At 42.3% G+C, this 13,537-nt stretch overlaps 1 protein-coding gene across 1 annotated transcript in view; it reads right to left on the bottom strand.

The window, feature by feature from the left end:
* CTPS2 (CTP synthase 2) overlaps positions 1–13,537 on the bottom strand; it is a 118,137-nt gene that overhangs the window by 14,661 nt on the left and 89,939 nt on the right. The window contains exons 16-17 of the mRNA XM_036270244.1: positions 12,419–12,515; positions 6,609–6,753 (exon numbers count right to left, since the gene is read on the bottom strand). Of these exons, the coding sequence (XP_036126137.1) occupies positions 6,609–6,753; positions 12,419–12,515 (242 nt within the window). The remainder of the gene's footprint in view (positions 1–6,608; positions 6,754–12,418; positions 12,516–13,537) is intronic.

The raw sequence follows: 13,537 nt of genomic DNA, 5'->3' as shown, positions 1-13,537 counted from the left end.
CACGAGGCAGAATGCAGAGGTTGTAGCTCAGGTGGACTTGCTCAAAACCAAGGATTTTTACATTCTGGGTTTTAAAGATGTTGGCTGCATAGGTGTCATACAGTTAAATATCATCAGCCAATTTCTGAGAAAGGAAGTCATCATTCTAGAGTTCATATTCCTTGTCACATTTATTTAGGATTGATAACAGACAGTAATCTTGTTTGACAGAAATATAGTCCCGACTCAGCTCACATGAGAGCCTGGGCATGAAAGCCATCATTTGCTTTTCAGTGCTCACTAATGCCATGGAGCTGGGCAGAGAGGAGTTGAAGTGCAAGGTTTCTCTGGAATCCTGGTGTTTGTCACTGAATTAGTTCATGGTCACCATTCTTAGTTGGAAAACGCCCTGCAAGGTATCAAGATTAGACTAGACTATATCCATCCTCCCTTCAATCTACATTTATTACTTTAATGGGTAATAAAGAATAAAATAAAGCCCTGGCCGGTTTGGCTCAGCGGTTAGAGCGTCGACCTGCGGTCCTGAGAGACCCGGGTTCGGTACCTCGGTTGCAGTTTGTCCCCGGCCCTGGTCGGTCGTGCGGGTGGCAGCCACTCGATGTGTTCCTTTCACATCGATGTTTCTCTCTCTCTCTGTTCCTCTCTCTCCCTCCCACTCTACCTGAACAAAAAAAATGGGAAAATGTCCTCGGGTGAGGATTAAAAAAAAAAAAAAAAAAGAATAAAATAAAGAAAAACACGCCCTGGCTGGTTTGGCTCAGCAGTTAGAGCATCGGCCTATGGTCCAGAGAGACCCGGGTTCGGTTCCTGCTGAGGGCATGTACCTCGGTTGCAGTTTGTCCCCGGCCCTGGTTGGTCATGGGGGTGGCGACCACTCGATGTGTCCCTTTCACATCGATGTTTCTCTCTCTCTCTCTCTCTCTCTCTCCCACTCTATCTGAACAAAAAATGGAAAAATGTCCTCAGGTGAGGACAAAAAAACAACAACCCTGTGTGCTAGGGAGCCAGGGAAACAGAGATAAATAAGATGCTGGCTGCTTTTAAGGAATGCACCAGCCCTGGCCGGTTTGGCTCAGCGGTTAGAGCATCAGCCTGCGGTCCAGAGAGACCCGGGTTCGGTTTCCGCTAAGGGCATGTACCTCAGTTGCAGTTTGTCCCTGGCCCTGGTTGGACATGCGGGTGGCGACCACTCAATGTGTCCCTTTCACGTCAATGTTTCTCTCTCTCTCTCTCCCTCCCATTCTATCTGAACAAAATATCAAATAAATAAATAAATTAATTAATTAATAAATAAATAAATAAATAAATAAGGAATGCACCAGTGTGTGGCTAATACACAGAAATTCTCTAACAACCGTGGAAGTCTGGTAATCAGTTGTAATTCCAGTATCAACATCAGAGTTTTTTAAAGAGGATTTTCCTTCTTTCCAAGACAATACTGTATCTTGCTTAGGAGTCACTAGCAAGCAGTCACTTTTCTCAGAAACTACCAGTGAGCTTTACCCATAAACCACCGGCTCCATGCGGGAATCAGCAGGCCATCCAGCACACAAGTGGGCAGGCCACACACCTAGATACCACTTGTATATTAGTTGATGTTTGCAAACAACCAGAGAATTATGTGTGAATTATTAAGTGTGAGTTATTTCTCCCAGACATCTAATTTACTCCACTGTCACCCTCTTTCACGTGTGATCACTGAAATAATGGAGACAATAAAGTGGCTGAGAAGGGTCACAGCACAAATCCAACATGGGAACACACTGGAATCTCCAATCTGCTGCATAAACCGTGTAGCCTCAGAACACAGGAACCTTATCTTTGCATGAAATCTCATGCAGAACCATATCACCTGAACCAGATGAAGTAGAGCTGCTTGACTGAAACAGAGAAGAGCCTGGAGCCCCTCAGCCTGCTCCTCACAGCAGGCCAGGCTCCAGCTCCATAGGGCACAGTGTGAAAAAGAGTGCACTGGTTCAAGAGTGCAAGGAGTTATCACTAATTCAGTAAGATACCTGACACGCAAAATATATGAAGTTGTTCCCATATGAACTCATAGTTAAAGGAAATGCTAGGGAACTGTGAGCTTCTCCTAGCAAGTAATGTAACAAATAAGCAGGCTTTCATAACACAAGCACACACATATACACCATGCACCGATCCCAGCAGTCCTCAATTGCAATACCACAAGGGTTGTTTGCCAGGATGAGAGTCAGCAATGGTAATCTTCTAAACAACACATACCCAGTTATTATGGTATTAACCCTAGGTATGGTACTAACTTAGGTATAGTCTATAATTCTGACTAGTTTCTTCCAGTTTTAAAATTATTACATATAATATTCTTGGATAAGAAAAAGTAAAATATAAATTCTCCCCAAACTAATATTTAAATGTAAAGCAATTTTAACGAAAACCTATAAGAGATATTTTATTCAACCTGATTTTAAAAATCGTTCTACAATTCATCTGGAAGAGCAGTAAAATACCTTTTCAAAAATGTTAAATAATAATGGGAATAGTATAGATAAGGGCTTGATTTACAATAATGCTATGATAATGAAAAGGGCTATAAGAGTTCAGAAATAAGAGGTGAAAACATTAATAGAATAAAACAAAAGTCCCTAAAACAAATCTAATTACTCTACTTATTAACAATTGGGGCAGGAGGGAGCCAGATCCCTACCTTACACACTATACCAAACATAAAGTTCATATAGTTTATAGATTTAAACTACTATTTGAAATTGAAACCATAAAAGTGCTAGTGGAAAAAAAATTGGTTATTATTTACAAAACCTTTTGATGAGGAAAGACTTTACACAGGACATTAAAGACAGAATTCATAAAAGTAAAAGATTTGACTACATAAATTTGTGTTGGCATGTTTATAACCCCATAATTGATGATTGGTAAATTATTGTGCCGCTCCATAATTGATGATTGAGAAAGTCACTGTGTACCCTCCAGCTGAACCTGTTTAGTCAAAATAACTTCAGTAAATTGGAATACTCCCTGAACCAAGAAATTGTTGGGAGCTGGTTACGTGTCTGACAGAGTCCACAGAGCCTGGAAGTCTTGAGTCAGAGACTCGACCTCCCCCAAGGAATTACACTTGCATTGTGTTTACGCAGCTCCTGGCTAAGTGTGACCCAATGTACCTTGAAATACCTGAAATACCTGGGTGTTCCTGGGTGTGCCTGGGTGAGCCTGGGTGTTTCTGTTATCTGAAAGGCAAACTAATTCTATACAGCATTGCTGTGGCCCTGGGCATTGTATCAAGAAGGTCCTACTTTCTGTAAGGTATAAAAGGCATGTAATAAAGCATATCGATGCTAATTCCGAAGACTCTGTCACAGGGGTGTTCGGAATCAGACGTCGGCCGGCTAATAAACAGCTCTTAATTGGACTTCAATTCTCTAGTGGTCTTTCTTTGACTCTGTCGCGCCACAACATTTGGAGGCCCCAGGGCTGGTTTCCAAGAACTCGGGATCAGTCACTGGCCGGCTTTGCTCTCTATTTGGCTTTAATTTGGCTCTGGTGGTCTCTCGGTTCTCTCGCGCCACAACATTTGGAGGCCCCAGCAAGATTCTTCCCTTACGGGGAAGCCCCAGACCAGACCACTAGACCAGCTATCGGAGCTGCGATGGGGGGCTAGTCTAGGGGAAGGCCTCGGAGAGACGTTCCATAGGATTAAGCCTGCCCTCCCAGTTTCCCTAGCCCGGTCTCAAATCCTGCTCTAAATTGAATTCTGAGAGAGCGTCTGGACTCATCTGAGTCATCTGGAATCTCACTGGTGAGTACTGTTTTCTGCTCAGTCTGGTAGGCACCTTTCAGTGGCAAGGGGGAGAGCTGGACGTGGCATTACTTCCCCGGCCAGGTTCCCTAACCATCTCACTGGTGAGTACAAACTTTCGGTTTGTTCTGTTTGATGCCATTCGGTGGCTGGAGGAAGGCTGGACATGGCATTACTTCCCAGGTCAGGTTCCCCAGTGAGATGTCACAGGGAACTTAATTCAGGTTGCCCAGCGAGACGTCACAGGGAACTTTGGTTTCAGTCCGTCTGTTTGTTTATTGGCCCTCCTGATTGTCTGTTGTTGTCTGGTTGCACTTCCCTTTGTTATCATGGGCCAAAGTCAATCTGGTACAAAAACTCCATTGCAATACCTATTGAATAATTTTGAAGATTTCAAAAGCTCAGGAAAAAAGCTATAATGTCCTGGTAAGCTCTGGGACCTTATGGACCCTATATGACTTGAATGGCCACACTGCTTAAGGGCTATAGTGGCTACAGCCCTGCACACTAAGGAAGCCTCTAAGCTGACCCTGAGGCAAGGTTTATGTTCCATGCCAGAGTTGTCCAGTGTCAGGTGCTCTTGTTGGACACCCCGAGGATTAAATTCCTAGGGACTGCTGCCCCAGACCCTGCCACCTTGCTGCCTGATGATGACCCTGTTCATGGCTGCCTCAAGGTCCTGGACTCCCTGGCTGATCTTCGAGCAGACCTAAGAGACACACCCTGGCCAGACCCAGATGCTGATCTCTACATGGACAAGAACAGCTTCATGTCAAATGGTACCAGCCTTCTCTTCCAGGTGACTCAGATCTCCACAATGTTCAGCCCAGAAATCGGATCTAGATCAAGAAAATTCAGCCTGCTTCCCTGGAACCTAAATGGACTGGTCCCCTGCCTGTAATCCTCACCACTCCGACAACCCTTAAGGTAGCAGGTTGCCATTTCTGGATTCATCACTCCCAGGTAAAGAAGGCACACCCCGACCAGATACCAGAAAAATGGACCCTTCAACGAACAGACGACCCTTTGACGGTCGAATCACTCCAATCCTGATCCTGCTACTTGGAACCTCTGTTTCTCTGACTCAGGGAAATCTCCACCAGCCGATTCAGTAGCCTTAGTCGGACCCATGATGGACATGTTATTGCCACTAACATATCTGTACTGGAAATGACGAGGGATCAATGATTTGATTCCTCAAAAAAAAAAAAAACCAGTGGGGAATGTGCTGGCATGTTTATAACCCCATAATTGATGATTGGTAAATCATTGTGTTGCTCCATAATTGATGATTGGGAAAGTCACTGTGTGCCCTCTAGCTGAGCCTTTTTAGTCAAAATAACCTCAGTAAATTGGAATACTCCCTGAACCAAGAAATTGTTGGGAGCCATCTACGTGTCTGACAGAGTCCACAAAGCCTAGAGGTCTTGAGTCAGAGACTCGACCTTCCCCACAATCTCAAGGAATTAGGCTTGCATTGTGTTTGTGCAGCTCGGGGCTAAGTGTGACCCAAGAGAGAGACCCAGGTTCGGTTCCTGATAAGGGCATGTACCTCAGTTGCAGTTTGTCGTTGGCCCTGGTTGGGTTGTGCGGGTGGCAGTCACTCAATGTGTCCCTCTCACGTCGATGTTTCTCTCTCTCTCCCTCTCTGTCCCTCCCCTCTATCTGAACAAAAAGTGAAAAAATGTCCTCAGGTAAGGATAAAAAAAAAAAAAGAATCCACAAAAGAAAATCCTGTTCTTCATTTATCAAAATGACAAAAAATTCTGAAATAATGTCCAGCATTAGCATGATTTGAAAACTGACAGTTTACTATTGCAGATAGGAGTAAATCTTTTTTTTTTTTAATCCTCACCCAAGGGGGGAGAGAGAGAGAGAGAGAGAGAGAGAGAGAGAGAGAGAGAGAGAGAGAGAGATTTGCATTTATCTTTAGATAGAGCAGGAGGGAGAGAGTGAGGAAGAGAGAGAGAGAGAAACATCGAGGGTTGCCACCCATGGTGCAACCCCAACCAGGGCCGGGGATGAACTGCAACCGAGGTATATGCCCTTAGTGGACACCAAACCCAGGACTCCCCGGTCCTTGGGCTGACGCTCTAACCACTGAGCAAACCGGCCAGGGCTAAATCATTTTTATTGAAAGAAAATGTCACAATTGTTAAGAAAGAAAAATGATTTTTCACTTTTAAAAGAAATCCTAGCCCTGGCTGGTTTGGCTTAGCAGTTAGAGTGTTGGCCCAAAGACTGAAGGGTCATGAGTTTGATTCCAGTCAAGGGCATATACCTGAGTTGCAGGTTCAATCCCAGCCCTGATCAGGGTCGTGTGGGAGGCAAGTGATTGATATGCCTCTCTCATATTGATGTTTCTCTCTCTTTCTCTCTCTCCTCCCCTCCCTCCCTCCCTTCCACTCTGGCTAAAAATCAATGAAAAAATATACTCAGGAGAAGATTTAAAAGAAGAAGAAGAGCCCTGGCCGGTTTGGCTCAGCGGTTAGAGCGTCGGCCTGCGGTCCTGAGAGACCCGGGTTCGGTTCCCGCTAAGGGCACATACCTCGGTTGCAGTTTGTCCCCGGCCCTGGTTGGTCATGCGGGTGGCAGCCACTCGATGTGTTCCTTTCACGTCGATGTTTCTCTCTCTCTCTCTGTTCCTCTCTCTCCCTCCCACTCTACCTGAACAAAAAATGGAAAAATGTCCTTGGGTGAGGATAAAAAAGAAGAAGAAGAAGAAATCCTACAATGATATTAAATTTTATCAAAAACCTAGAGTGTTGATAACCATATCTTGGGTTATTGTTAAGAGCAGTAAGCTGGTTACCTGGAGGAAAGTTTGCATCCCTGTTGCAGGTAGGCATTCAGGTTCCCAGTTGCTGCAAGTAATAGTCCCAGGTATGGAGGGGAAGGCTTCATCGGCCTAGAAGAAAACTCGGGATGGAATTGGACACCAACAAAATAAGGGTGATCTGAAATGATAACAATCATAAGGTAATTGAAACAAACATGAGAAATACTTTAAAGGTCTTATCTTTGAATCAGAAACTCATTCGATGGTGAGATAATTATTTAACTTGTTATCATCATAGCTGGTTACTTTCATGGTCCATCTTCCCAGTAGAATTTCAAATTGCAAAACACATCTCACTTAATAAGAAATCCAACATTTTATTTATGGAAGGTGACATTAGAATGAGCAACGTTAAACAAAAATTTTTGAAAGACAAAATCAACTCTGCTTTCCCAAAATCTGCCTGCTTTTTGAAGGCCCTTCATAGACTTACATTGGTCCCATTTCCATGGTATCCCTCAGACTTTAGGCTAACTGTAGGTCATTCTTTCTCTTAGATGGCTTCAGGTCATTTTCTGCAAGGTCTCCTTTCCCAAGGTAAGGGTCCCTTGAGAATGCAGCAAGTACAACTGCTTTTCTAGTCACAGCCTATGCCAACTTATCCCTTGTGATGAACAGTCTTTGAGTGATAAAAGGATGGCCTTTCACCATGTTAATGGTGGTTATGGTTCAAGGTGGCAAGAGTTCCTTATACTTTTCTGTATTGTGTGAAGCTTTACAATGAGCATATATTACTTACATTACCAGAGGGGGAGGGGTGATTAAGCTATTTTCATATTGAGTAAGAAGTCCCTATATGAGCAATTCAAGTTCTCCTAGATGTAATAAAAACAGAAAAGTAGATTTCCCCTAATACTTTTAACAGGAATCCCCTGTTTTGTAATGATAAGAATTTAATGGGCAATATTTCCAAATCTGGGTAGAAATTTTATAGGATTAAAAATTCCTTTTCCCAATTGGAACTCTCAAAGACTATGTTTTTCCCATATTAGGAAGAAACTCCTAATTAAAGATTGGGCAACTCTTTGATCCCATAATTACTATAGTACAGAGCATGGTCAGTGTGCTGTTTTACAAGGGGAAGTAAACACAACTTTAAAGCTTTCAGAGAGATGCTTTATCAAATGATCTCGAATTCTAGTATGGAATTCAAAATCAGAAATCCCCATCACTTACCACTAGAGACCCAAAGCTACTGTACAGTAGTGAGGACATGATAATTGATTGGAAACGTCCACTCTTCTAGGGTTATTTAAAGCTTTGTTCTACAAAATGGTAGCCCCTCGCCACGCATGGCTATTTAAATTCATTCAAATTAATTGAGCATGTTTCAATACTCAATAGCTACATATGGTTAGTGACTACTATATTGAACAGGGAAGAAAATTGCATCATTGCAGCAAATTCTATTGAATAGCTCTGAGTCCAGAAAAATCCAATGTAGAAATCTTCTACATCACATCTAGGAAGAAACATCCTTGAATTAGAAGGACACTTGGGAATGAAAGCTTGGTGAGGGGAAGGCCACCTTCTCTCAGGAGTGTCCCCTCAAGAAATGTAGAAAAGAAATCATCCACACTTAGAAAAGAAACTGAGCAATGCAGCTTTCAATTTAAGATGCAATGAGTCTTACAGCAGAGCATCTAGCAATGTCTTTGAAAGAAGCAGACAGTAATTGTGTTTTTGTACCACTACAGGCACAAGCTGAGTAATGGATCATGTCATAGTCAGGGACAGAATATTTAAATGAATGGATCATTGCTCTGAATCACTTTACCAAAAAAAAAAAAAAAAAACCTATGCCAATATGAGGAAAGAGACTATAAAGTTTTTATTTTGATGATATTCTATCTTTCAGATAAAGTATCTTTTGCATAATGCTCTTAATTGCTTTGAACCAAATTCTGGTATTGTACTAATCTCAAGCTTTGTTGTTCCTTTTAGAATTGCTTTAGTAATGTCGAGATTCATGGATATGCTTCTAAGGGGTAGCTAAGATCCAAATCTTCTGGGGAATTTTCCATAATAAAATCAATTCCCTGTGGTCAACTTTTTTAAATTGCAAGGTTTTACAGCGGCTCTCATTTCCTTTGCAACCCACATGAAATTTGAAAGTGTCAGTGGAAATCTAAAACCTTGTGATGATGCAGCCATGGAAAACACTATGGTGTTACCTCAAAAAAGTAAAAATTGGCCCTGGCCAGTTTGGCTCAGCGGTTAGAGCGTCAGCCTGCGGTCCAGAGAGACCCGGGTTCAGCTCCCGCTAAGGGCATGTACCTCGGTTGCAGTTTGTCCCCAGCCTTGGTTGGGTCGTTTGGGCGGCAACCACTCGATGTGTCCCTTTCACGTCGATGTTTCTCTCTCTCTCTCCCCCTCCCACTCTATCTGAACAAAAAATGAAAAAACATCCTCGGGTGAGGATAAAAAAAAAAAGTAAAAATTGAACTGCCATTTGACCCAGTGATCCCACTTCTAGGACTATTCCCTAAGAAGCCTGAAACACCAATCAGAAAGAATATATGTACCCCCATGTTCATAGCAGCACTATTTACAATTGCTAAGATCTGGAAACAGCCCAAATGTCCATCAGTAGATGAATGGATAAAAAAGCTGTGGTACATATACACAATGGAGTGCTATGCAGCTGTAAGAAAGATCTCTTTAATCCTTTGTGACAACATGGAGGGACCTGGAGAGTATTATCCTAAGCGAAACAAGCCAAGCAGAGAAAGAAAAATATTACATGATCTCACTTATTTGTGGAATATAATGAACATAACAGTCTTAGGAACAGGTAGACCCAGAGACGTGGAAGTAGGGTACAGACTGACAACCCTCAGAAGAGGGGGTGGGGGAGAGGGAGGAGATAAACCATAAAGCTTATATGCATGTACGCATAACTGATGGACATGGACAACAAAGTTGGGGATGGGGTGGGGGGATGGGAAGGAGGGTGTCAATGGGAAAAAAGGAGAAACATCTGTAACAAAAATAAATTAATAAAAAATAAATAAATAGCCCTGGCCAGTTTGGCTCAGCGGTTGGAGCGTCGGCCTGCGGTCCAGAGAGACCTGGGTTCGGTTCCCGCTAAGGGCGTGTGCCTCGGTTGCAGTTTTTCCCTGGCCCTGGTTGGTCGTGCGGGTGGCAGCCACTCGATGTGTCCCTTCACGTCGATGTTTCTCTCTCTCTCTCCCTTCCTCTCTCTCCCTCCCACTCTATCTGTACAAAAAATGGAAAAATGTCCTCGGGTGAGGATAAAAAATAAATAAATAAATAAATAAAATAAAACCTTGTGATGAATGAGTCTTCTAATATATTTGCTGAGAATAATAAGAACCAGGAGAATTAACAGAGAGTAAGTATTTGAACCAAGTAAACAAATAGTAATCTGCTACAGGAAGGTTCTGCCCTCTTACATACATGCCAGTGATCTACACTATACAAGTTCTAAATGATGGGCATTCCCATCAGAAAGACTATAGGAAATAAATTCTCATGTTCTAATTCAAAACTTCAACATGGATTAATAATCTTAAATGGAACATCCAGTGAAAATTAAGGGACAATAAAATCCCATAGGAGTGGTGGCAGAAGGAGGCAATAACCTGGTTTGGATCCAGCCTTGCCAGGTACTAGTTGAATGGCCCTGGGCAGTTTACTTAACCTTTTTGCACACAGAGTCTCCTTCTCTGTAAGGTGGGAATAACATCATCTGCCTCGTAAGTTATATAAGGCATGTGGAGTCCCTAGCAGGGGGTCTAGTAAGAAGCACCTAGGAGTGCACACTCAATGTCCATTGCTTTCCTTCTTCCAGAGTCCAGGTAACATGCTATGATGTTCAAAAAAGCCTTTTCCAACTTCAACTCTCCTCCCTGCTGGGGACTCCTGAAGTACCTTAACAGATTAGAGACAGAAAAGGAAAGGGACAAAGAAAGGGAATTTGAAGCAAAGGATAGTGACATGGGCTAAGATGGAAAAAGAAGTAGGAAAGTTAGAAGAGTAAGTTGTCCAGGTTATCTGGAACCTACAGCATATAAGTTGAAAAGGTAGGTTCTAGAAAATTATGCTACCATTTTTAGAGTATCCTGTACATTCTAAGCATTCAATAAATGAAAGTGGTTTACCTAACAAATTGGTGTCACATACATTGCACAGTCAGAGCCCTGTCCTTGTTAGGAGTCACTACACCCCCAGACTAGGGTGGTAGGGATGAGAACACAATCCCAACCAAATGCTATCTTTCCAGAGACAGAATCTATGGGACTTGACAAGCAATTACAAGTTGGGAGTATGAGGGGGCAAAAGAGCTAAATAAAACCAATTTCAAGCCTGATGGTCTAGAATATGATTCCCAACCAGGGATAAAGGTGCCCCTCAGGGACATTTGGCAATATCTGAAGATGTTTTTTCGTGTTGCAGCTTGGAGGGTGGGGCAGGCACCAGGGATGCTGTCAAATATCCTGCAATGTTTAGGACAACCCCCACCACACAGAATTATCCTGCTCCAAATGTCAATGGTGGTGAGGGTGAAAAACCCTGGACAAGGAGACTGATGATACCTTAACAGAAATAGTCAAGAGGAAGAACTAGTTTGGAGAACATGTAAATTTAGTTTTAAATAAGTTCAGTTGGAAGGGCCAGGAGAATATCCAGATAGACAAACAAGTTAAGCAGGCACCTAAAAATGTTAAATTCAAGTTAGTTAAATAAAGTGCCTATGTGTGGGTCTAGAACAGGGATTAGCAAACATTTCTGTAAAGGGCCAAATAGTAAATAATGTTAGGCTTTGGGGACTATAAAGTCTCTTTCCCAACTACTCATCATTGTCATTGTAGCATAAAAGGAGCCATACATAATATACAACTTGTGCTCCAATAAAACTATTTATGGATACTAAAATGTCATATAATTTTTATGTCACAATCTTAAAATGTATTTTTTTAACCATTTAAAAGTGAAAAGCTATTCTTAGATCATAACCTGTACAAAAACAGTCAGCAGGCTGAATCTGGCCCACCAGCCGTCTACCAAGCCCTGGGCTAGAATATCAAGAGAAAGAGCTGGGACCAACTGTAAGCATGGGCTTACACTGTCTTTGCAGCTTTGAATGAGAACACTGTCCTCTGTCTTGTTAATAACACACGTATATGATTTGTGCCTATGCTCCTAAAGGGTGCCCCAGTCCAACCACAAACAACTTCTTCAGTGATCTTCCTCAACAGAAGTCCAATTCCTTTGTGCTGTGTTTGGTCTCACTACAAACTCTGAGTGCAGCGACTGGCCCATGCTTGACCATGGAGCATGAGCAATAGGGAAAGGCAGATGCCAGGTGAAATGAGTGGCCAGGCCCCACACGCAACAGACATCATTAGTCACCAATAGTGAAATGGCACTGAGCCACTCTCCCTCAAAGGAGAGAGAAAGCAAAGTACTACTGAACAGTGGGCTGTCTGCCTTCACCAAGTGCCTAACCTAGAGGCTGCTAACAAGAGAAGGGGGCAAGGATGGTAAGGAAGCATTCTACTGACAGAACTAGTAGAACAATACACAATTTTATAGTGAGGTCATACTAATAGGTCCAAAATGATTAGAATTACAAGTGGTCTGTTTTTTCACACACTTTATACTTAGTATATATTATTTATATTTAGTTGCATATTTATTTCCAAGGAGATAGGGAAAGAGACCAAATAAAATGGGTCTCAAGTTACAGCTCCATATGTCTACAGTCAACAAAAAGATGTTAACTCAACACAAAAATTAAAAATGAAGAGCCCACTTACTTGCCAGTTCAATGATTTCCATCCTCTCCCCATCAACATCCTGACCTACAAAACTTAAGTCACTCTGTTCAAATTGGTTGATCAAGGTGGGGTTCACCTGGAAAAACAAGAAACTAAATGTCTTTGGGCAGCACAGTAATACAGATGTATCAGCTTATTAAACAGTCCTACATAAGCCCTGGCCAGTGTGGCTCAGTTGGTAGGAGTATTGTCCCATATTCTGAAAGGTTGTGGGTTCGATTCCAGGTTAGGGCACATACCCAGGTTGCAGGTTTGATGCCCAGTCGAGCATGCAAGAGGCAACTGATGAATGTTTCACTCTCACAATGTTGTTTCTCTCTCTCTCTTTCTCTCTCTCTCTCTCCCTCCCTCCCTCCCTCCCTCCCTCCCTCCCTCTCCATTCCTTTCTCTCTGAAATCAATAAAAAATAAAAATAATAAAATAAATAGTTTAAGATAAAAAGGTCCAACACAAACTGGGTGGGTTTTCCATTTCAGTGATGCTCTAACCAGTTGTTAATTTATATATTCAACCCCTAAAGCCTATTTTTAAACACATGATGAACCTGAGAAAGTCTAATCACAGACCTTAAATTTGTGAGGCCCACCTTCTCTTACCCAAAGATCAGATTCAAAAAGTAGGACTGTGATACAGACATTTTGACTGGGGACGTTGCAACCAGCTATTTATAGCCATCCCCATATTTGCTTCTTTTTTTTATTTTTTTGGTACGTGCCCCTAGTGGGAACTGAACCCAGGACTCTCTGGTCCACAGGCCAGCGGTCCAACCGCTGAGCCAAACCGGCCAGGGCCATATTTGCTTCTTGCCTTGAATTATGTGTAAAATTAACTATCTCTCCCAAAATCACAAATCTGCTTGAGGATTGAAACTATTTTATTTACCTGGTGATTAACTCCAATGTTTTCTTTACATATAGTTACATAAAAGTTCTAAAAAGAAGCTTGGAGCAAGTTTTCTACTAAAATATTGGTTATAGATGACAACTTGATGGCCTGGTTCATGGCCCCTTCCCTCACTCATCTCATCACTAGCTTTTCCCCAAATCTTTCAGCCTCTCCTTCACAAAAAGCACTTTCTCAGCTAAAACCAAAGTGGGG

This window comes from Molossus molossus, unplaced genomic scaffold, assembly GCF_014108415.1.
Source record: "Molossus molossus isolate mMolMol1 unplaced genomic scaffold, mMolMol1.p scaffold_m16_p_2, whole genome shotgun sequence".
NCBI lineage: Eukaryota > Metazoa > Chordata > Mammalia > Chiroptera > Molossidae > Molossus > Molossus molossus.
This window is presented reverse-complemented; position numbering and strand designations above follow the sequence as displayed.